At 41.9% G+C, this 25,405-nt stretch overlaps 1 protein-coding gene across 3 annotated transcripts in view; it reads left to right on the top strand.

The window, feature by feature from the left end:
* Positions 1-25,405, top strand: part of USP32 (ubiquitin specific peptidase 32) — a 257,900-nt gene that overhangs the window by 53,142 nt on the left and 179,353 nt on the right. For all 3 annotated transcript variants that reach the window (XM_073665478.1, XM_073665477.1, XM_073665479.1), the window contains 4 exons: positions 2,039-2,144; positions 4,590-4,708; positions 4,980-5,139; positions 23,943-24,074. In XM_073665478.1, coding sequence (XP_073521579.1) covers positions 2,039-2,144; positions 4,590-4,708; positions 4,980-5,139; positions 23,943-24,074 — 517 coding nt within the window. The remainder of the gene's footprint in view (positions 1-2,038; positions 2,145-4,589; positions 4,709-4,979; positions 5,140-23,942; positions 24,075-25,405) is intronic.

Here is a 25,405-nt window from a genome sequence, read left to right as displayed (position 1 = left end):
TTTTTCTGGTTAGCCAATAAAGGTATCACTCATATAGAATAGTTGTCTTTTTGGGGCATGAAACTATTCACATAGATTTTTTTCTGGCTAACACGGTACCACAATATAATTTTTTATTGTTCATGATTAAAAAAAAAATGCCTCAAAACAGAATCCAGATGGGACCCCATTATAACCAATAGGGTTCCATTTGCATCAGTATTGCAACTGATTATCCTATGCATGAATTCCTTTTGTCTGTTCCTCTTGTTGCGGACAGCGCAGTTCCTCTTAAAGGAACAGAGAAATGGAATGTGCAAACAGTAATGTGAATGTAGCCTTAAACAGTATTTCTGGAACCATGCTTTGTCTAGCTACGTATTAACATGATATATGGGTTGGTAATTTTGATGAAACGCATTAATCATCCAATATTTCAAGGATCTGGTGGATCCTCACAGGCGGCCTGCTGTTGGGGAAACATAGTTTTCCCATGGAGATATGCAGCACCAGAGTGTCCGTTTCAGGCAACTTACTTTATCTTTTCCCCAGAAATAAAATGCTGTCTGTTGATCAAATCATAGCTTAGCTTATCATATATCTATGCATACCTTACATTGGTATTTTCAAAGCATGGATGCTGGGTGTGACGCACGGGGTAACCCCGCTCACAGCTCGGCGTCCACCGCGGGGAGCGCGTCACTGATGTCACGTCAAGTGAGGCGTGACATCAGCCGAGGGTCACGTGATGCCTCTGAGCGGCCAGAGATAGCGCAAGGTATTTAGAAAAACACTTCTGGGCCCCGGGGGGATACATTGGGGGGGTTCATATAAAGTAGTGGACAACTTCTTTAAGTCACTCAAATATAGGGTTCACCAGAGTTGTATTTTTGACAGTATTGTTGTGGACCGCGCAGGTCTTACTGTCAGGTGCACCCGAGAGTCCAGTGGAGCTCCTACTGCAACAGTGAGCAGAGCCTATTTTTTTTTTTTTTTTTTTCATGGTTACTATTTTTATTAATATTCATGATTTTTTTATCTTTAATTTGGTGAATTTGTCATCTTCATCTAAAATGGTCAGTGCTATTTCAACAAGTTTTGCATAAATCGACAGCACAAACAAGTATGAGAAACATTGTAATATATTTTTATCAGAGAACTATGCCTTTTTCTTCGCTTATAAGCCATTTCTCCGTTTCCCTCACCCTCCTCCTGAACTTATAATAAGAAATAAAGCTCAAATTTGACTTGTTTAAAGCAAAACAGGCTCCCAGCACAGGGAGGTGCCAGAGTGCGTAGCGTGTCAATTTCTATATATAGTGGATGGGGGACGGAGAGGCGTGAGGATCCCTCAGCACACTGAGTGATCACGAACTCTCAGCACAGTGAGAGACCAAGCAGAAACCATTCTGTAGTTTTAGCAAATTTAATTGACTTCGCTGCTGGATTCACATACACACAGCACGGTACTGCTGTATAATGTCTTCATTCAGCTTCTACTGTTTCTGTGTGTGATAGAGAGATGTATTCCTCCTCTTCTTTCTCTGTGTGCACGCTATGTATAGGAGACATCATAGCAGCTAGTTGCCACCCAGCAGCTCAGAGACGACTGAAATATGGAGGATAGAGGGGAAACTGTTGGGCAATGCCATATACGAGTCATATAATGTCAAGAAATGATGTTAAGTACAGACATGGCAGTATATTCTGAAAAGTTACCTGTAATATTGCGCACACAACAGATTATTTTGGAAGGTACACTTTAATCATCGGGTTGCATATACCCTTTAATACCAAGGAAAGATATATTATTCTGATTTTTATTTCTGTAGGTTGTGATATTTTTAGCAATATCTGTGACTGAATTTATTTAATGTGAAAATATGCATGGCTTTAATCATTAGAATGATTGTAATTTCTTATCACAAATCGAATAACACAAAGTCAATCAAGATTTTCAGGCCATTGATTACATTAGGTTGAATATACATGAATAATAATGCACTGTGTGTATCAAAACTATTATGTTTGGTAAAGTTCCTATTTTGTTGTGTTTTAGGTCATTTACTGCTCTTTTGGTGGGACCTCAAAAGGCTTACACTTCAATAACTTGATAGTGGGACTAGTTCTCCTAACAAGAGGTCGAGATGAAGAGAAGGCTAAGTGTAAGTGTCACTATTCATTACAGGCTTTTCACAAGAAATGGTCATAGACGGAGCAAATTTGACATATGGGTTTGAAAAAAATTAATGTTTCACTGTGAATAGAAAATGTTTTGCTTCCTAATAATTTTTTAATGCTGCCCAATATCGCTTACAGATACCGTTTTCCTCTTTACTGAATCCTTTTTAGGACCATTTCCCTCATTCTTTCATTATCTTAGACTGCAGTTAATGGCCTGGCTAATGATGAGCTACTATTTAACAAAAAAAACAAAAAACACAGCACCATGTTCTCTTATGTACCATTTTCGAGTGTGTGTATGTATACATACTGTGTGTGTGTGTTTGCTGCATAGGGCTGCAATAGGGTGTGTGTATGTGTGTGTATATATATATATATATAATATTTTGTACAAACCATCATTCTTAGTTTATTACTTGAAAAGGAGATTGTGCCCTGTTATCAAATGGAAAAACTCATCTTGCAATTTACAAAATACAGAGGCCATTGAGTTCATACCTCTCATTAAAAAATATTTTATTAAGTAATATATTAAAAACATTACATCCTCAAGTACACAAAAAAAAAAATAATAAAAATATATATATATATATATATAAAATATATATATATATATATATATATATATATATATATATATATATATATATATATATGAAGCTAGACCGTATAAATACCCAGTATATGGGCAGGAGGAGTCCACTTGACAACAGGGAGTATATTAGTAGCAATGTCTTATAGCAAGTTAAAGGGCAGCATACAAGGTAACGTTGCAGTATTATAAAGTCCCATATGCGCCACCTAATGGCCCATATGTGCGGGGAACTAAAGATCCCAGCGCATACAGCCTCTCATGTAAAATGTCAGCAAGTGCCTGGTAACACACAGGGAACTGAAACAGATACAGCAGTTTACTTGCGGTTCTATGCTGTATGGTAATATTAACTGGAACCAATGCCACAGACAAATCTACAGACCAATGTCTACTATTTAATGAAAAAGATAATTTCATTACCTATAGTTAGGTGCCAAGGAAAGCCTCCAACCCAGACCCCGAACGCAGGCTTTCGCTCTTGCTTTCTCAGGGGGCATTATATATATAATAAAAATAAAAATAGCTGAGGTCACAATAGGCAGGGTCCTTCAGGAAGCCGGCGGAAGTGGAGGAATCCTGCGGACCCTGTGTGCGAGAAGGCATTACTCCAGCAGCAGGGACTTGCAGTGGTGGTGGAGCAGGATCGCAGGGCCTTCCGTTCCCTCCCTCAGGGACCCGGCAGCGGAAGAGGTGAGGCGTGCGCTGCTCTCCGGTGGCCGCGGCCATCTTCCTGAAGCCGTGATCTACAGGTAAATGGCCGCCGAGATCCCAGTATGTGCATGCATCGTCACGAGCGGCCATTTTCCTGTAGATCACGCTTCAGGATGATGGCCACCGGAAAGCGGCGCACGCCGCGCCACTCTCTCACCACCGACAGCCAGACACCGGCCCCCAGCATCTCACCTCTTCTGCTGCTGCCGCCGGGCTCCTGAGGGAGGGTAACTGAAGGCCCTGCGATCCCGCTCCACCACCGCAACTATCCGATAAGAATTTGCTATGGAATATAGAAATGTATCTTCTGTAGTGTTGAGCGAGTATGTTCTATTAACCCTTTCGCCGAGTATGCTCGGGCCGAGCTTGGAGTATTTACAGCTGCTCGGTGATATGGTTAAATCACTCCTGTGTGCATGATTTACAACTGTTTGACAGCTTTATTACATGTGAGGAATGTCTATTTATTATACATTCCTCACATGTAATAAAGCTGTCAAACAGTCGCAAATCATGCACACGGGAGCGATTCAACCATATCACCGAGCAGCTATAAATACTCGGAGCTCGGCCCGAGCATATTCGGTGAAAGGGTTTATAGAACATACTCGCTCAACACTAATCTCCGGTCACCCGTGAACCCCTATGAATCCAGTCATTTATACAAAAGTATATTTATATAAATATTATAGTGGTGCGCTTGATCCAGAGATGCAAAAATTGTTCATAGATCCCTTCAGTAAGTCATTCATCATGTACAAAATGTGAAATATCTGAAGGAAGAAAAAAAATATTATATATTTTTAGTTTTATATCTAAAAAAATATATCGTTTTTAGAAAAAATACGATTTTTACTTCGTTATTATCCAAACCTACACCAGAGCATAGAGAGACACAGTCTCAGCAGACGGGGGCGTGCACCAGCTGTGTTTTTGGGATAAAGGCTGCTTCTTATATATAAAAGAAGCTGCACTTATTCCCCCCCCCCCAAAAAAAAGATAGATCAAAATTACCGGTATATGCACAGAGTACACACACATACTCGCGTATATATGTGTAACGCATGTGTATGTATTTTTTTGTAATATTGTGCTTTTTTATTTATTTATTTTTTCTCAGACATTTTTAGCCTGTTTTCCAATGAGTCTGGAAGCTGCGTGGTTCGGGAGGACATGGAGAGCATGCTCTCGGTTGTAGATGGAGAAGTCCCATTGTCGCTGAAAAAATGCTTTGCGGAGGTAAGTTTTCATATCGCCTTGCATCACCTTTCATATTCTGATAAAGCTGATTTTTAAAAGGAAAGCTAATTTCATATTATTCATCAGAATGCTTTATTCATTATTCGGTTTATATATTTATATGTGCGTTTTGTAATTGTTTGGCAACAGATAGTATTCCAGCTAAATGGTGTTTGACTTTTCTCATAGCTTTCACTCTTCTCTCTGCTTGTATTTGGTTATTGGATAATATGAAATCTGGAGCTTGCTAATAAATTATTTTTATTTTCAGGGTGAAAAGGTGAACTATGAAAAGTTTCGAAATTGGCTGCTTCAGAATAAAGATGCATTTACATTTTCCCGATGGTTGTTGTCTGGAGGAGTCTTTGTAACACTTACTGATGACAGCGACACTCCTACTTTTTACCAGACTTTGGCTGGCGTCACACACTGTAAGTGTTTTGTTAATTTTTGTTTAATCACAGTGGTTAAAATGCTTGTCAAGTGAAGACATCTGATCTTTAAATCAACTCAGATTGGTGTATAAGATGGGGAATAAAGGAATACTCCCCCCTACTGATACCCCTGCCCGTCATGTTCCAAACCTGGCTAGTCAACAACTGGTTTCTACTTTCTGCTGCAGTGGTGACAATTCGACACAGGGTCACGTCACTAATGTAGCACATCACTACTACAGTCAGTAACTGGCTACAGTGATCAGATAATCGGGAAGAGTCACTGCGGGAATGGCAAGAGATGGGTGAGGGTAGTTGAGGACACTTTTTTTTTTTTCTTTAGCCCCATCATGACAGGGCCAATTTCCGTTTTTGCATTTTCGTTTTTCCCTCACCTTCTTCCCAGAGCCATAACTGTTTTAGTTTTCTGTCCGCATGTGAGGGGCTTGTTTTTTTGCGATAAGAGTTGTACTTTTGAATGACACCATTCATTTTACCACATAGCGAACTGGAAAATGGGGGAAAGCAAAATTCCATGTTGGGAGAAACTGTTAAAAAAATGCAATTCTGACATTGTTTTTGGGAATTGTTTTTTCGGTAAACATTTTGTGGTGAAAATGACCTCGCAATAAAATTCTGCTCATCAGTATGATTATGGCGATACCAAACATGTCCAGTTATTTTAGTGGTGAAAAAAATCAGAAGTATGCAAAAACAACCAAAACCATTTTTTTTTGTTTGTGTTGCCATTTTCCAAAATCTGTAACGTTTTTATTTTTTGGCTGATGGAGCTGTGTGACGGCTTATTTTTTGCGGGATGGGACAACATTTTTTTCATACCATTTTGGGATAGATGCTTGTTACTGCATTTTTTGTGGAATTGCAGCGGCCAAAAAAACCCCGTAATTTTTACGTTCTTGTTTTTTTTTTTTTTTTTTTTTTTTTTTTTTTACACGGGCTAATTATTTTAAGATTTTGATCGGACTTTTCAGAACGCGGTGATAGCACATATGTATATTGTTTTATTTTTATAATATCTCCATTTTTAATGGGGGGGGGGGGGGGGTGGTGATTTAAACTTACATTTTTTTTACATTTTTTTATCCATTTATAAAACTTTTTTTTCCCACTGTTCTTGTTAGTCCCCATAAGTGACTTGAAGCTGCAATCGCTTGATCGCTTGCGCTATATACAGTCATGCCACAGCATTGCTGTATATAGTAAGAAATCATGGACTCCTTTGAAGCCTGGCTACAGGGTGGGTTTCCAATGAGCTTCGTAATGACAAGCACGGGGGGTTTCAGCAGACTGTCATAGCAACTCACAGGCGAACTGCGATCACTTCGCAGGCGCGCCAATGAGGGCATGGATCCCACCCGTGAGCCCGCTCCATACACCCGCCTCCGACTTGCGTCGCACATGTCGTGAACGGGTTAAAGTTTGTATGGCATTTTTTGATGGATAAGAATGACAATTGTGCCGATTGGACATGCAAAGGCCCTCCAGAGCCGCTTGTGTTTCTTAGCATTTGCATTTCATCCAGGAGATGGACATTTGGTCTTGACATTTTGCTGACAACCTTTAGCACACTACTGCCTTCTAAGTGAATGCATGCTAGTGACCCTTAACTGCACATTTATCTGTAGAGGAAACTAACCTAGAGAAACACTGTTGTTGAAGGCTAAATAATGCAAATACTATTGCATTATGGACATTGTCTTGGCAAGCAAAACCATTATTTTACCTTTTCATCGATCAGGAATTTTAGAAATTGAGGGTTGCTGATACATTCAGATACGCTGTGCCGTTTCAGAGAAAAACCTCACTTTAAAAGCCACTGGAGCGCTGTAGACTCATTAGACCGGTCGTGTCCCCCTTGCAGCTTCTCCCTGCCCACTGCCAGTGACGGACAGGTGTCTCCATGTGTGAGTGTGTATAGAGACCTAGGGCCGCTGGCGGGGAGTAGCTGCCAGGGACCTGCCAATCCGACTAGTCTCTTGTGCGACTTAGTTCCTTGACGACTTTTAAAGTATCTTTTTCTCTAAAACGCTGCGGCGTTTGCGTAAAACATACCTGACCGAAATTATGTAGCCAGTGTCTGATACATCCTTCCTGTGGATCGAGAAGGTTACCTTTAAGAAAGTGACACTGAATTCAGGCTCATGTCTACTCTCCAATGTTTCAGTATTTTGACAGCTGGGTGAGACTTCCTTCTGCTGAACTGGGAGATACTACTGTGTTGGAGAGACTGGGACTATGCAGCATGTAAAACTGGGAAAATCTGTTATCTCATTTCATACTCAATGTAGCTACAGTCATGGCTGAAAGTGTTGGCGCCCTTGAAATTGTTCCAGAAAATGAAGTATTTCGCCCTGAAAATTATTGCAATTACACATGTTTAATTCCTTTCATGTGTGTTGGATCTAAAAAAAAAACCAGAAAAAAAGGCAAATTGAATATAATTTCTCGCAAAACCCCAAAAATGGGCCCGCCAAAATTGTTGGCACCCTCAACTTAATATTTGGTTGCACTCCTTTTGGAATACATAACTGTAGTCAATTGCTTTATTATAACCATCATCAAGCTTCTTACAGTTCTTAACTGGTATTTTGGACCACTCTTCTTTTGCAACCTGCTCCAGGTCTCTTGTGTATAACAAAACATGTGTAAGGGTATGTTCACACGATGCAGAAATGAAGCAGAAAATTTCTGCATCATTTCTGCATCTCCCTGGCAGAAAAAACGCATGCAGATTGTGCATGCGTTTTTCCTGCAGAATACATGCGGATCCACATGCAGATTCACATGCGTTTCCGCATGCAGATTGACAAGCGCTTTCCAGGCGATTTTAGCATCACCTGGAAAGTGCTTGACAACTAGGTCACACTATATAAATCCATGCAAACAGCATGGATTTATATAGTGTGACCCGAGAGAGTGTATATACTTACCTCCGATGGCCCGCGCTGTCCTGCTTTACAAAGTTCCCGGCTGCCGGCAACTTTGAATTGAAAGACCTGCCGACGTCAGCGTCACGTGACCCGTCACATGACTCTGACGTCAGCGCAGGTCCTACAACTCACTGCAAGTGCCGGGAACCAAGCGGGAGCGGAGCGCGGGCAGACAGAAGGTAAGAATACATTTATTTTTTATTTTATTCTTTTTTTTACAGCTTTTTTAATGGTACCTGGGTGTGGATGAGACTCTCCTCTCCTCCACACTCGGGTACCATCCGCATATTAGAACGCGCCAATAGCGCAAGTACAGATGCAGTCTTGCGGAATTGGCGCGTTCTAATGCAAGTCAATGGCGGCGAAATCGCCGCGTCTCCGCAAAATTAATTGACATGCTGCGGATTTTTGACCGCAGCGTTCACGCTGCGGAAAAATCCGCATCATGAGCACAGCACATGCGGATTTCCATTGGGGAACATTGCTTCCCTTCTACCATGCGTTTTTCATGCATTTCCGCGGCGTTTACGCAACTGCAAAAACGCCGCGGAAACGCATGAAATACACATCGTGTGAACTCAGCCTAAGGCTGTGTGCCCACGTAGCATTTTTCAAGCGTATATGCTGCGGAATTTCCGCAGCGTAAACGCTTGAAAAACGCATGTATATCCGCACCCCATGGTCCCCAATGGGATTCCGCAAGTTCTATGCACATGCTGCGGATTTTTCCGCAGCGTTTATGCCGCGTTCAAAAATCCGCAGCATGTCATTTAATTTTGCGTTTCCGCAAGCGGAATTGCCTTTGTCCAATGCATAAAAAACGCAAGGCAATTCCGCATGTGGAAAACGCGTGATAAACGCGCGAAAAATGCGCGATAAACGCGTGCGGAATTCCGCATGCGTTTTTCCGGGAGAGGACTTGCATTTATGCAGCAGAAATTTTCTGCTTCATAAATGCAACGTGGGCACATAGCCTTATTGCAATAATTTTCTGGGAGAAATACTTCATTTTCTGGAACAATTTTAAGGGTGCCAGCACTTTCAGCTATGACTGTATATAAGGCTGAATTCACACGATGCGTATTTCATGCGTTTCCGCGGCGTTTTTGCAGTTGCGTAAACGCCGCGGAAACGCATGAAAAACGCATGGTAGAAGGGCAGCAATGTTCCCCAATTGAAATCCGCATGTGCTGTGCCCATGATGCGGATTTTTCCGCAGCGTAAACGCTGCGCTCAAAAATCCGCAACATGTCATTTAATTTTGCGGAAACGCGGCGTTTTCGCCGCCATTGACTTGCATTAGAACGCGCCAATTCCGCAAGACTGCATCTGTACTTGCGTTATTGGCGCGTTCTAATGTGCGGATGGTACCCGAGTGTGGAGGAGAGGAGAGTCTCATCCACACCCAGGTACCATTAAAAAAGCTGTAAAAACAAGAATAAAATAAAAAATATATATATACTTACCATCTGTCGGCCCGCGCACCGCTCCTGCTTGGTTCCCGACACTTGCAGTGAGTTGTAGGACCTGCGGTGACGTCAGAGTCATGTGACGGGTCACGTGACGCTGACGTCGGCAGGTCTTTCAATTCAAAGTTGCCGGCAGCCGGGAGAACGGAGTGAGCAGGACAGCGCGGGCCATCGGAGGTAAGTATATACACTCTCTCGGGTCACACTGTATAAATCCATGCTGTTTGCATGGATTTATATAGTGTGACCTAGTTGTCAAGCACTTTCCAGGTGATGCTAAAATCGCCTGGAAAGCGCTTGTCAATCTGCATGTGGATCCGCATGTATTCTGCAGGAAAAACGCATGCACAATCTGCATGCGTTTTTTCTGCCAGGGAGATGCAGAAATGATGCAGAAATTTTCTACCCTGCACATACCCTAAGAAGTAATGATTTCTGTGTTATGGAGCACTAAGGAGGAGGTTGCAGAAGGCTTCAATAATAAAAGTAAATTCTTCCACAGTGTGATGTGACTGTGTGTGTATGTAAAGTGAGACTCCTGTTACCCCTTTACAAGCTTCTATATCCCCTACCTTTTAAAAGTGTGCAGATTAAAAGGGTTGTCCACTACTCGGACAACCCCATCTCAATTCCTATGTTTCCCCCTTGAAAAATAACACTCCTCCTTACCCCCGACGCCATTCCAGCCGTGTTGGCACTGGCTCTCCCACGGATCATGTGACATTATGTCACGCGATCCCTGCTGCCAATTAGCGGCCACTTCACTCTCCCCTCCTTCGGACAAATCACATACATCCAGAGGAAGTGAGAGCGCAACAGACACCGCCAGTGGCGACACCGCTTGAAGAGGGAAAACAGCGATTTAGAAGGGGTTGTCCAATTAGTGGACAAACCCCTCTTTGTGGGCTTAAAATACACAGGGACATCGTATTATGTGGCTGATATATAACAATATTCGGTATAAGGTACATTTAAGTCAGTATCACTGATTCATATGATGTATAGAATCCGCTCCACTCCTCCTCTCCATAGCTATAATCCGCTCCACTCCTCCCATCCATAGCTATAATCCGCTCCACTTCTACCCTCCTTAGCTATAATCTGCTCCACTCCTACCCTCCTTAACTATAATCCGCTCCACTCCTCCCCTCCAGAGCTGTAATCCACTCCACTCCTCCCCTCCAGAGCTAGAATCCGCTCCACTCCTCCCCTCCAGAGCTAGAATCCGCTCCACTCCTCCCCTCCAGAGCTAGAATCCGCTCCACTCCTCCCCTCCAGAGCTAGAATCCGCTCCACTCCTCCCCTCCAGAGCTAGAATCCGCTCCACTCCTCCCCTCCTGAGCTAGAATCCGCTCCACTCCTCCCCTCCAGAGCTATAATCCGCTCCACTCCTCCCCTCCAGAGCTATAATCCGCTCCACTCCTCCCCTCCAGAGCTAGAATCCGCTCCACTCCTCCCCTCCAGAGCTAGAATCCGCTCCACTCCTCCCCTTCATATCTATAATCCGCTCCACTCCTCCCCTCCAGAGCTATAATCCGCTCCACTCCTCCCCTCCAGAGCTAGAATCCGCTCCACTCCTCCCCTCCAGAGCTAGAATCCGCTCCACTCCTCCCCTCCAGAGCTATAATCCGCTCCACTCCTCCCCTCCAGAGCTAGAATCCGCTCCACTCCTCCCCTCCAGAGTTATAACCGCTCCACTCCTCCCCTCCAGAGCTATAATCCGCTCCACTCCTCCCCACCAGAGCTATAATCCGCTCCACTCCTCCCCTCCAGAGCTATAATCCGCTCCACTCCTCCCCTTCAGAGCTACAATCCGCTCCACTCCTCCCCTCCAGAGCTATAATCCGCTCCACTCCTCCCCTCCAGAGCTATAATCCGCTCCACTCCTCCCCTCCAGAGCTATAATCCGCTCCACTCCTCCCCTCCAGAGCTAGAATCCGCTCCACTCCTCCCCTCCTGAGCTAGAATCCGCTCCACTCCTCCCCTCCAGAGCTATAATCCGCTCCACTCCTCCCCTCCAGAGCTATAATCCGCTCCACTCCTCCCCTCCAGAGCTAGAATCCGCTCCACTCCTCCCCTCCAGAGCTAGAATCCGCTCCACTCCTCCCCTTCATATCTATAATCCGCTCCACTCCTCCCCTCCAGAGCTATAATCCGCTCCACTCCTCCCCTCCAGAGCTAGAATCCGCTCCACTCCTCCCCTCCAGAGCTATAATCCGCTCCACTCCTCCCCTCCAGAGCTATAATCCGCTCCACTCCTCCCCTCCAGAGCTAGAATCCGCTCCACTCCTCCCCTCCAGAGTTATAACCGCTCCACTCCTCCCCTCCAGAGCTATAATCCGCTCCACTCCTCCCCACCAGAGCTATAATCCGCTCCACTCCTCCCCTCCAGAGCTATAATCCGCTCCACTCCTCCCCTTCAGAGCTACAATCCGCTCCACTCCTCCCCTCCAGAGCTATAATCCGCTCCACTCCTCCCCTCCAGAGCTATAATCCGCTCCACTCCTCCCCTCCAGAGCTATAATCCGCTCCACTCCTCCCCTCCAGAGCTATAATCCGCTCCACTCCTCCCCTCCAGAGCTATAATCCGCTCCACTCCTCCCCTCCAGAGCTATAATCCGCTCCACTCCTCCCCTCCAGAGCTATAATCCGCTCCACTCCTCCCCTCCAGAGCTATAATCCGCTCCACTCCTCCCCTCCAGAGCTATAATCCGCTCCACTCCTCCCCTCCAGAGCTATAATCCGCTCCACTCCTCCCCTCCAGAGCTATAATCCGCTCCACTCCTCCCCTCCAGAGCTATAATCCGCTCCACTCCTCCCCTCCAGAGCTATAATCCGCTCCACTCCTCCCCTCCAGAGCTATAATCCGCTCCACTCCTCCCCTCCAGAGCTATAATCCGCTCCACTCCTCCCCTCCAGAGCTATAATCCGCTCCACTCCTCCCCTCCAGAGCTATAATCCGCTCCACTCCTCCCCTCCAGAGCTATAATCCGCTCCACTCCTCCCCTCCAGAGCTATAATCCGCTCCACTCCTCCCCTCCAGAGCTATAATCCGCTCCACTCCTCCCCTCCAGAGCTATAATCCGCTCCACTCCTCCCCTCCAGAGCTATAATCCGCTCCACTCCTCCCCTCCAGAGCTATAATCCGCTCCACTCCTCCCCTCCAGAGCTATAATCCGCTCCACTCCTCCTCTCCAGAGCTATAATCCGCTCCCCTCCTCCCCTCCAGAGCTATAATCCGCTCCCCTCCTCCCCTCCAGAGCTTGTGCTTACTCTGGTAAAGTGAAAGTAAAACCTTCATCCCTCGAAAACTCGGGAAAACCAACAGGTTTGTTAATAACTTGCATTTTTGGAACAGTTTTATAATTTCATATACTTTCGCTTTTTATGTTTCCCTTATAACTGAAAAGTTCTCTTTAAGCCAGACATGATTCTGCTAAAGACTTGTCAGCGGCCCAGAGACAACATATTTTTGCTAGTGGCAAAATTGACGCTAGGTACTGCCCTTCTTGCCAGCCATGGCATCTTCCCAATCCATTAAACACCTGACAACTTTTATTTTCCATTCAACTCTGTAAGATTAAAATGTCTTAAAAGAACAACAGAATGGCTTCCAAAAATCCATGAATTATTAACAGATGTAAGTGAAGTCTGCCTTTTCAGCAAGTAAAGGAGATAAGTGCTGTAGTATTTAATGCCTTTTATGAAAAGCCGTACATCTGTATTTATTGTATTTAACCCCCCCAAAAAGTAAAAAAATACAAATGCATGGTTAAAATAGCATCTTTCCTTTGAAATAATAAGCACTTTATATTTTGCTATTTTTATTTAGACAAACTTGAAGCAGAATGAAAGCACACTGGTGCGGATTACATGCGTTTTTGATGCATTTCCGTTGCGGAAAACACTAAAAAGGCATGTGAGTTTTTTACCTGTGGATTTTCTGCATCTAAGGCTGCGTGCCCACTATGCGTCTTTCAAGCATTTTTGCCGCAGAATTTCCGCAGCGAAAACGTTTAAAAAGCGCTTGGTAATGCATGCCCATGGTCCCCAATGATAATCCGCATTGTGCTGTGCACATGCTGCGGAAATTTCCGCTGCGGATTATCATTGCGGAAAAATCCGCTGCATGTCCATTAATTTTGCGGACACGCAGCGTAATCGCTGCCATTGATTTGCATTGAATCGCTTAATATCCGCATCACTACATGTGCACACGCGGATATGAAGCGATTCAATGTGCGGCTGGTACCCGGGTCTGGAGAAGAGGAGACTCTCCTCCAGACCCAGGTACCATGGTACCTGTTAAAAAAAAGAATTTAAACAAAGAAATAAAGATTATACTTTTATACTTGCCTTCCGATGGCCCCCGGTCTCCTCAGCGATGCGTCTGGTGTGTTGGGCAGCTCGCGATGGTCTGAAAGGACCTTCCATGACGTCATTTGGTCATGTGACAGGTCATGTGGCCGCTGACGTCGGCGGTCGCGTGACCTGTCACATGACTAAATGACGTCATGAAAGGTCCTTTCACACCACCGCGAGCCGTACAAGAGACCAGTGGGCATAAGATCTCTATAAATCCCATTCACTTTGCTGGAACTGTAAGACGCTGCCTTTCTGACACAGCAAAAATATACAGCTTTACAAACTCACCACAAGTTCATCGTGGAATCGTTTCCAACTGCAGCTGATCCATTAGTTTATACCAAACACTAAATAATCATTTATACAGTAAAGATAAGTAATAACAAATCACCAGAACAAGGACTGTACAACATGAATTGGTGAAGTATTTCAGCTCTGAAGGTTTCACAATTTTGAATACAGCCTTGGACTATAGTGCAGACTGTAACTCAGGATATGTACAAGATATTTTATATCAGAAAAGGTCAATAAATATTCCTCCGCCATAGAATCTTTACACACACAAACCACAGTTATAAACCTGGTTTAAGGAAGATATACAATAAAATCATTCTTTTATTTCACCAATTTAAGAATATAATTCATGAAAATACAATAAAAGATAAATAAAAGCAGAAACCTAAAAACATTAAAGGAGACCCCTCCAAATCAATTCAGTCACATATAATGTTATCCCTAATTAATATACCTGCAAGAATTTTAATATGACTCCAGGCCCATATAAACTAGGACATCAGAACAAATTGCACTATTCCCACAAAAAATGCTCTTAATTAATATTGTGCACAGTATATAGAATACAAAGCCAAGTATCATAGATAAATATCAAGTACCAAAATAATTAGAGAATATATTCATATTATAAAGTGCCAAAGTAATTCAAGTAAATATAGTGTAATTGGGACCTAAGTATTAGATGCCTATAGTAGTATCCAAATTGAGCCGGCCATTATACTTACAAAGGGATTATTGATAACACTGTGTATCTGGAGGTCTCCTTAGAAGAACCTGCCCCGACGACGCCGTTTCGCTAATGTGCTTCTTCAATAGGGGCCCTTCAATCCACGCCCCTATTGAAGAAGCACATTAGCGAAACGGCTTCGTCGGGGCAGGTTCTTCTAAGGAGACCTCCAGATACACAGTGTTATCAATAATCCCTTTGTAAGTATAATGGCCGGCTCAATTTGGATACTACTATAGGCATCTAATACTTAGGTCCCAATTACACTATATTTACTTGAATTACTTTGGCACTTTATAATATGAATATATTCTCTAATTATTTTGGTACTTGATATTTATCTATGATACTTGGCTTTGTATTCTATATACTGTGCACAATATTAATTAAGAGCATTTTTTGTGGGAATAGTGCAATTTGTTCTGATGTCCTAGTTTATATGGGCCTGGAGTCATATTAAAATTCTTGCAGGTATATTAATTAGGGATAACATTATATGTGACTGAATTGATTTGGAGGGGTCTCCTTTAATGTTTTTAGGTTTCTGCTTTTATTTATCTTTTATTGTATTTTCATGAATTATATTCTTAAATTGGTGAAATAAAATAATGATTTTATTAGATTTTGTTGTATATCTTCCTTAAACCAGGTTTATAACTGTGGTTTTCTGTATGTACAAGATATGTAATCCAATATAGTTACAAAATCACTCGGCTTTTCGTGTAGATCACAGATCTAGCACTATAAAATGATGCTCAGGCTCGGATTAGTACTTTAAGCATTATTAAACATTTAGAGCTGAGACGTTATTCCCTGCAGATTTCCTGTCAAATTAATTTATTCCAACATATCAGAGCTAAATTAAAAAAAATGTGTGTAATTCATACTTATTTTTTATTATGCATTAATTACATGAATTATTTTTTAGTGGTCAGAGTTGTGTTTCTCCAGAACTGTTGGAGAAGGCGGTGTACAGGCCCATACACAATGACTGGAGTGGAGGTTGAGCATGCCCATCTTAGCCCCATTTATAGGATTGCCTGTCACTAGGTCAAAAGTGGCCAGTTTTTGCTCTCATATTAACGCTGTTTCACTGGGAATCTGGGAATAGCAGGTTTTTTTTTAATCCGTCATGCTGCTCTAAAGTTGAGAGCCTTTTTATTTACTGCTAATTTTTATGTTCTTTACAAGGGGTTGTGGCTCACAGGGTAATTGTGTAGAGTAAAAGTACCGCTGACGCTAAAGGTTACCACCATAACATTCACCTGCTGCAAAGTAGTGATACCGACCACCATAGTATTGCTAAAAAGTACAATAATAATCAGAAGCAACTTACACATAGTGATAATTGTGATATGAACTATATTAAAACCCCCACATAAAATGAAATGTACCACACTGTCCCAGAGTGTGAACACTGCCACATCAAGAAAGCATATACACCCAGCATGCAAGCTTATATAGGATACACGGTGGGTGCGCCAACCTGTCCAAATGCCGGGTTTCTCGTTTGAATAGTTTCATGCACAACTTGCTCTGATTCTGTGAGTATCCAAAGCGATGCGTTGAGTGTTTCGGAAGTGCCTCAGCCGGCGGCTACTACCTATAAGTCTGTCTTTACAAGTGACATTCCAGATAAAGGAGACCGGTGTTCTCTGAAACGCGTAGGATTGGTAGCATGTCCAAGCTACACATTGTAGTTTGCTAAGTGACGCCACGGTCAGCAACCAGGTGTTTCACTTGTGGAGACAGACTTCTTGGTAGAAGCCACGAGCCGGGGCACTACCGGAATGATCAACGCATCGTTTTGAATACTCACAAAATGGGAGCAAGTTGTGCGTGAAACTATTCAAATTGGAAAACGGACATTTGGACTGCTGCTGCTGCAACAGTTTAGCGTACCTACCGCATATACTATATAAGCTTGCATGCTGGGTGTATGTGCTTATTTGATGTGGCAGTGTTCACACACTTAACTCAAAATGAATGGACCCAAATAAGTCCATACCCAGAAGCGATCCATGATAAGACAAAATTTTATTTATAGTAATAATAAAAGCAAGTAAAAAATAAGAAATGTCCTACAAGGGACACAATGGTGACAACAGATAACTGCAGGTAATATTTTATCATGGATCACTTCTGAGTATGGACTTATTTGGGTCCGTTCATTTTGAGTTAATTGTTTATGGAGTGCCATTTGTTTGTATTATTGGACGTGTAATAGTGTTCACACACTTGTAAAGTGTGGTATATTTCATCTTATATGGGTGTTTTAATATGTAGAGCAGCCTAAAGACTCTCCTTCCTTGAAAAGACCATAAAAAATAGCACTAAATTAAAAGGCCCATATCTCTGGAACCTTACGGTGGACGTTAAAAAGGCAAAAAAACAGTATACGTAGCAACAGCTTGGATATAATAAGAGCAAAAACTGGATACTTTTGACTTGATGATACACCCACTTTAAGACTGGCTGTGCAGAGCCTGGTTCCCATGATCCGTAGATGTGATGACATGCTCTGGCTCTCTTCATTCATTGCTTTAGGTCGGCGTTCCAAATAGAGCCAAGCAAATACTCTACACGGTATTCAAAACTCCCATAGAAGTAAATGCAGAGAGCCAGTGCATGGGCCCCATACCCTCCACTCTCTGGTGGTTGTATAGGGAATCGGTAGAGATGTTACACTGAAAGGTTGGACCCCCTTTTATCAAATATTTAGCACATTTCCTGTGAATGTCTCACGTGAATGTGGACATTTATAGTCTGACTGTATTAGCAGAGCCTGAAGTTATCATTACGCTTCTATGTTTACACTAAATCAATAACAATTAATTTGGAAAAAAAACTAAAACCCAAAAGATGTGAGGCACAACTCTACTGTGTATTTTGTAACCAACCCAGTCTTCTCACCTTAAATGTTTGGAGTTCTGCCTCCTTTTCCGTTTTGTTTAGTTATTTGTCTTGAGACTTTATAGGCATCTTTGCTAAGTCTAGATTACCCAACAAACAATGTGTGCCCTGTAGTAGCTCTGCGATCTGGTTAATGAAAAGGTTGGGCTTGCAGCCTAATCACAGGGCTAATCAGCTAACCCTCTAGTATGGCTTAGTCTGAATCTATCTCCCATATTATCTTCTTATCTCCTCCTGTCTTTCTACGTCATGCTAAGTAGATTCTTAATATTCTTTGAGATTGCGTGCATGTCAATTTGCTGCTTTTGTGGTGTGAAAGTGAGCAGATGATGAAGAAATTCTTATTCGAATGGACAGAATTCCTTTTTTTGGTTTCCCAACCTAGTGCATGTTTGTTCGCTGACTTTAATTTAGTGTGTGGTTTAACATTTTCACCCTACTAAAAATGTATGGAGCATGGTATATCTCTACTGTTGTGAACCAAAAAGAATCGCCCCTATAGGTAGGTGAATCCTTTTGTCTTATAGTTTGAGCTAAGATTTTGGCCTACCTTTACTGCAGTGGGTCGATAATATAGAAATGGACTTTATTTTGTTAGTGTTTGGTTACATTTATTACAAGGAAATGGTGGCATGGACTATGGGGGTATTCAGCATTTTATAAGGCCGCATTAATTGAATGCCATATTTATTGATAATTATCTCCTGTGTGGGCTTGTGTTTTGTGCATGTTATTAATTTCTTTGAAAAGTTTCATGTTCCCCTTTCTTTTTCTTTATTTTTACGTTAATATTTTAGTTAATATTATGCATATGTTTATAAAAATAGTGGAATAACAATTAAATAAAACAATAACATTAATTTCTTTAGTGTGATGTAATGCTTTTGTGTTCTTAATAAAGTCCCAGAGTCTGTTTTAATCTGTAGCTAGATCAGGAGTGTCCAATCTTTTTTTTTTTTTTGCATTTTTGCAAAGCCTAAGGACCGTTCCATGTGGTGTGTAAGCCCCTTTTCCAGAAATGGGGTTATAGCAGCTACAATGACTTATTGCACCTGCCCCATGATCAAGCCATACTTTCTTCATATATGATCGTGCTGCTCATCTCCAATGCTGATGCACAGATTCTCTGTCTGGATTCTTTAGTGATTCCATGTATAATTTGAGTTTCAGCTTTATTTAAACTGGAAGAAAAAAATCCTGTAAATTTCCCCTACAATCTTCTAAGCAAGGTTTGAAAACTGTTTGATGACCTAAATCGGGGTCTATTTGACCCTTCTCTGGAGTCTGCTGGGAGGTCACGATCTACTGTTTACTCTCGACTGAAGGTCTAACATTTTTAGGCTATAATGTCAGGGGCAGGAAGAAGTGTTAAACCTTACTGGGTTACCTTATTTTGATTACTAAATAAACATCGCTTTGAGAAAGTTGTCACTCAAAAATGCAGATGTTCTTTTAGCCTCTGTTTACACTTGCGTTGGTGCTTCCATCTGGCAAGGTGGCGCAACATGCATTGTTTTCCCTGTCTGACACCTGACATACCCAATTATAGCCAGTGTAGGCCATCTGTTAAGGGGCATTTACACTGCAAGATGATCATCAATGAGTAGTGTTAAAAAACGCTAAATGTTAAAACAATCGTTCCACGATTATCTTGCCATGTAAACAGGCTGCCGATCACCTGATGAATGAGTAAAGCGCACGTTCATCTGGTGAAATGATCTTTTGCGCAGTGTAAAAGATCATCATTCTTGACGGTGCATCGTCAAGTGTAAACAGGACTCGCACTGTCGAGAATAATGGCAGCGTGTGCACACTGAGCAATCTAGTATAGATCACTCAATCTGGATTGTTTGTGTAAACAGGCAGCCAAACGACTACCAAACTGTAAAGGTTTACTGATATATATTCCTTTAATAAGTCTCTGGATGTAAATACATTTTTTTTTAACTTATTAACATGCTATACTTGAAATTTTCATGCCTTAGCCCCCTCGATCAGCATCAAATGCTAAAATAATGTCTCTAAAAATGATAGCAAGATTCTGTTTAGCATTTAGAGAGGAGAACAAGCATAGTTTTCCATTTTGTCAATGTATATGGATTTCCAAGCTCTGTATATCATTGTACATTAACCCATAGACTCATGCTACAATGCACCGAGAAACCTCAATGACTTTTACAGGCTGTTTCTTCCAGCAAATTAACATTGGAAATCATTGTGGAAGACAGTGCACATCTTGATCTGCATTTTGTTAATAGAGAATGTAATCTTCACCTAGTAATTCCAAATCTTTATTCTGCACTCTTTAATTTCATGGACCGCTGAACACCTAATACAGCAATTTATAACCGAGCCAATTGAATCTATTGTTGCAGTGGGCTACTTTAGCCGGTTGATGAGAGATTAGCTGTTTAGCTAGTTTTCTTTTTTGTTTCCATGTAGTTTTATAGAGTTGTGCATTGTTGTTTCTTTAATCTGAATGATCAAAGGGCTCAAAAAGATGAAGGGCAGTCACAACCTTTAATGAAAAAGGCAGTTTAAGCTGTGTACACATTATTAAAATGCATTGATGGCATTATGAACTGTGCTTTTGCTATGGAACATAGCCGCTAGTGGTGTTTTCCCGCTTTTTTCAATAATGATTTAACTTTTTCTTTTTCACTTAAATGGACTGGATCTGTTTAGAAATCTAAAGATGTTTTCCTTCAGAAAAGGTGCCATTCTTTTCCATAGGCTATTATAGCTGACATTGCAGATGATTCTTTCAGCACCGGATACAGACCATGGGCATGAATGGTAGTGTTTTTATTGGAAGCATCTATGGTTTTCTAATATATATAGTCTCTGTAAGGCCTCTTAAACACGTCCGGACATTTCCTGTAGTGGAAAAACCAGTACCGGAGATATCCGTGTGTGTGTGTGCGCGATACATGTGTGTGGCAACCGTGTGCCACATCAGGATCACGCATACCACCGCCTGGAAGTCAGCAGTACAGTTAGCTCTGTTCCTGGGTGCAGAATGCTGCCCTCATCATTGTCCCCTGATTGCGCTGTGATCAGCGCTAGCAAGGGACAATTATGGGAGTGCTCATTGGGCCGAGCGCTCCTGTGCTCTCTATAAGGCCACATTCACACGTTCAGTATTTGGTCAGAATTTTACATCAGTATTTGAAACAAAAAAACAGGAGCGGATGATAAATACAGAAGTGGTGACGTGTTTCTATTATACTTTTCATCTGATTGTTCCCCTTCTGGTTTTGGCTTACAAATACTGATGGAAAATACTGACCAAATACTGAACGTGGGAACGTGGCCTAAGAAAGCCGCTGGTTGACACGCTGGCCGGTGGGTTCTCTCTGGTAGAACAAAGCTTTCAGCAGTCGAAAATTGAACATGCCCAATCTGCATCTCCCTGACCATCAATTGGCCGGAACACCCATACCATACACATTAGATTGTCAGCCGAACCCATGGATATTGGCAGATTCAGCTGACATTAGTTAAATGTGTATGGGGCCTTAAGTGGTAAGATGACTTCTTATTTTTTTCAGCATTTATTACAAGGACAAAGACAAAAACCCTAATTCTGGAACTTTTTCATGTTTTTTTTTTTTTTTTAAAGGTAATATAGTTTTCATAAAACTTTTTATTAGCTGCAGTCCCATCAATGTAATATCTTTGATATTCATGACCTATGTGATAACTCAGCCCTTTTGCTGCTATTTGACCTTTCTCCCTAGGCTGTACATATTGAGGAAGGGCCGGCGGGTGTGGTTGACCTGCAGTTCCTGAATATAAAGGACTCTGCTGCACATGCTTTACATTGAAAGGACGCCAGCACTGTGTCGAATAAAGGAATTGAAGCTTTTAAGTCTGTCCTCCAACTTTAAATGAGTACAATGAATGTTGCCCCTAGAAAATTGTCAGTTGCGTAACTAGAGTCCTATAGGCCCTGGTGCAAAATTTGGACATGCTCCCCCCACAACCCATGTTGGTCAGATGTATGGGTTGTAGCTTCCTAAATCCTTGAAGGACATACGTGTTGCCCCCGTTTCCCCATTTTGTAGTAATTTCCCCGACCCTGTACTAATGTCCCCCATCCTGGGCTCCTTGCTGGTGTATATGTCCCCCATCCTGGGCTCCTTGCTGGTGTATATGTCCCCCATCCTGGGCTCCTTGCTGGTGTATATGTCCCCCTCCTGGGCTCCTTGCTGGTGTATATGTCCCCCATCCTGGGCTCCTTGCTGGTGTATATGTCCCCCATCCTGGGCTCCTTGCTGGTGTATATGTCCCCCATCCTGGGCTCCTTGCTGGTGTATATGTCCCCCATCCTGGGCTCCTTGCTGGTGTATATGTCCCCCATCCTGGGCTCCTTGCTGGTGTATATGTCCCCCATCCTGGGCTCCTTGCTGGTGTATATGTCCCCCATCCTGGGCTCCTTGCTGGTGTATATGTCCCCCATCCTGGGCTCCTTGCTGGTGTATATGTCCCCCATCCTGGGCTCCTTGCTGGTGTATATGTCCCCCATCCTGGGCTCCTTGCTGGTGTATATGTCCCCCATCCTGGGCTCCTTGCTGGTGTATATGTCCCCCATCCTGGGCTCCTTGCTGGTGTATATGTCCTCCATCCTGAGCTCCTTGCTGGTGTATATCTGTCCCCTATTCTGCTTCTGTTCCCTAAAAAAACAACAAAAAATTATTATACTCACCTTCTCCCATTCAAAGGACACAACGGTATCCTCTTCTATAGCTGGTGCAGAAGCCAGAAGCTGACTTCAACTTGCAAGCGAAGGGTAGTCTCGGCCATGTCTCTGCCATGCGCCTTCAGTGACTTGCAAACAGACATCAGCTACCGTCCTCTGATTGGCCAGCCGATATTTTAGTTTTTAATTTTTTTTCATACTTTTAAAACTTTATCTGTATTTTGTAGTCCCTATTATGGAATTAAATGTGTGAAGTCCTCGCATTGTGGTGAGGAGAGCAGACTGTTTCTCAGTTCTCTTGTGGGGGCGTGTTCTTTTTACCTAGTGTGTTGCTGCCTGCTTATGATTGGTCAGCGTTAGAGAGCAGAAGAAGTACACTCCCCCAGTGAAATCTCTCATGCCTCTTTGGAGATAGAATATATTAACTGAATAGGTGCCAAATACTTTCATTGCTAAGATCTCTGCAATGGAGAGGCAAAATTAAACAAAAAAATGATTTATTCTGCCACTATTACATCGTACGTTTAGTTCAACATGAAAAATTTGGTGAAAGGTCCTCTTTAAGTCCAATAGCTAATTTTAGCACTAGATCTAATGATGGTTTTACAGTGAGCTTAAAAAGATAACCTGTTAATTTTATTTTTAGTTAAAGGTTTTGATTGATTTCTTGCATCGTGTATACAAACATGTTAGCTATCTCAGGTTTTACAGTATTTGTATAAGCCGCTTATTTCAGCTCTTAAACATATATTATCATTATTTGCCCCTGACGGTATGTGTAGTGCATCAGTTCTGTGCCTGACTAGCTTTGGTGCACTTGGCCAGCAAAATTGTGTCCTTGGATATTTTGTTTAGATATTGGCAGCCGTGTCACTGTTGTCAGCCTTTTTTGAGAGGAAAAGTTTGACTGCAGTGTCCTTCATTCGAGATTACTGACAGGAGGTACAAGGTATAATATATTTTTCCTGTGACACCACTTTTACATCAATTTTCTCGGCATTTGATAACCCCTAGCCATTTTATTTTGATGTCAAGTTGACATTTAATATCAGTGTATCAGCCTTATTGTATTTTATATTTGCAGAAAAAAATTATGCAAAAATTATGCTTTTTTTTTTTTTCTTTTTATACTTTCTGTGCCAAAATATTTTTAAGAAAAACATTTTGATGTGTTTTGTTATGCATGTTTTATTTTTAATCCATTATTAGGGTGTATTGATTATATGCATTATTCATTTACCAGTATGTTCTTACAGGGAGACTGGATAAATGGGAAATATATACTTTCCAATGAATCTGCATCTTTATATCCAGGAGTATGTATGTTACCAGTACAGATAATGATTTTAAGATTCTCTTTTTATGTATTACATTAACAGTGGAAGAATCTGACATCATTGACCTGGAGAAAAGATATTGGCTGTTAAAGGCACAGTCAAGGACTGGACGCTTTGACCTGGAAACGTTTGTTCCTTTGATTTCCCCACCAATTCATCAGTCCTTGAGTGAAGGTAAATGACATATAATGAAACCTGATAACTAGTAGAACATATAATGACTTTATATACTCCCTTGTAAACCTATAAATAAGCAGTCAACATGTTCTTTTTGAGATACTCAGAAGTGTTCAGAAAAGGTTTTATACAAGGCCAGAACGAAGTACCTGGGTAAGGATAGAAAATGACAAATAACGGAATTCTCATGTAAATTGTTGTATCAAATACATTATATGAATTAAGTGTGTACATATATACACGTGTGTGTGAAAATATAAGTGCAGATATATAACAAACAACGCATGTCATATATCTGATACATCAATGTATGTGTATAAATATATATTAATTATACCTATCGCAATAGTTTTTTTAAAGCGTTAAAGACAATATAGTCTACTCTGCCTAGTTAGTTGTTTCTGAATGTGCCTACGATTTTGTACATTGTGGTGTCATACACACAACTCTTTGGACGAGTCTACCGCAATATTTTTAACATTTGAATACAAATTTATTTATTTCGTTTACTCACTTATATAGAACCATTAATTCCACAGCACTTTACAGACGTTATCATCACTGTCCCCATTGGGGCTCACAATCTACATTCCCCATCAGTAGGTCTTTGGAGTGTGATAGGAAAGCGGAGAACCCGGAGGAAACCCACGCAAACACGGGGAGAACATACAAACTCCTTGCAGATGTTGTCCTTGGTGGGATCTGAACCCAGGACCCCAGCTCTGCAAGGTTACAGTGCTAACCACTGAGCCACTGGGCTGTCCATACAAATAAGTCGATTGCAGCAAATTGTTTCTTTTGCTGTGTGTGGTTTTAATAATCAGAAACAAAGAGAAAAAAAATGTAATACATTTAAAAAGATATTTATGGCGGATTTAACCCAGTTGAAAAATTGCACTGTTTGAGTTGGATTCCTACAATTCCAATTAATTTGACTTCAGGTAGTACTTTTTTTTTTGGGGGGGGGGGGGGAAGGGGAATCTGCATACAACATCTTTATCAGGTACATCCCGCCTGAAACCCACCTGAAAAAGTGCATAAAAAAAAACACCACAAAGGAATGAACATACGTATAACAATGTAAAACTGACCTACTGTGCATATGTTTTGTCTTTTTTCTCTTCATTCTGAAAACAGTGACCGGTTCATTCTTTTAGTTGCTTCCAAATGTAGAAGCCACCACTATTTTATTTATAGAATAAAAAAAAAACACGGACTGCAAAGCCACCAGAAAAAAACATCCAAAAAGATGTCAGAAAAGATACTATCTGCACATACCCTAAGGGTATGTGCCCACGATGCGTCCAGGCCTGCGGCCCAGACGCTGC

Source organism: Phyllobates terribilis, unplaced genomic scaffold (assembly GCF_046119375.1).
Source record: "Phyllobates terribilis strain yellow unplaced genomic scaffold, ASM4611937v1 Scaffold_2__4_contigs__length_985480577, whole genome shotgun sequence".
Lineage (NCBI taxonomy): Eukaryota > Metazoa > Chordata > Amphibia > Anura > Dendrobatidae > Phyllobates > Phyllobates terribilis.
The sequence above is the reverse complement of the archived record's forward strand: the minus strand, read 5'-3'. Positions and strand labels throughout refer to the sequence as shown.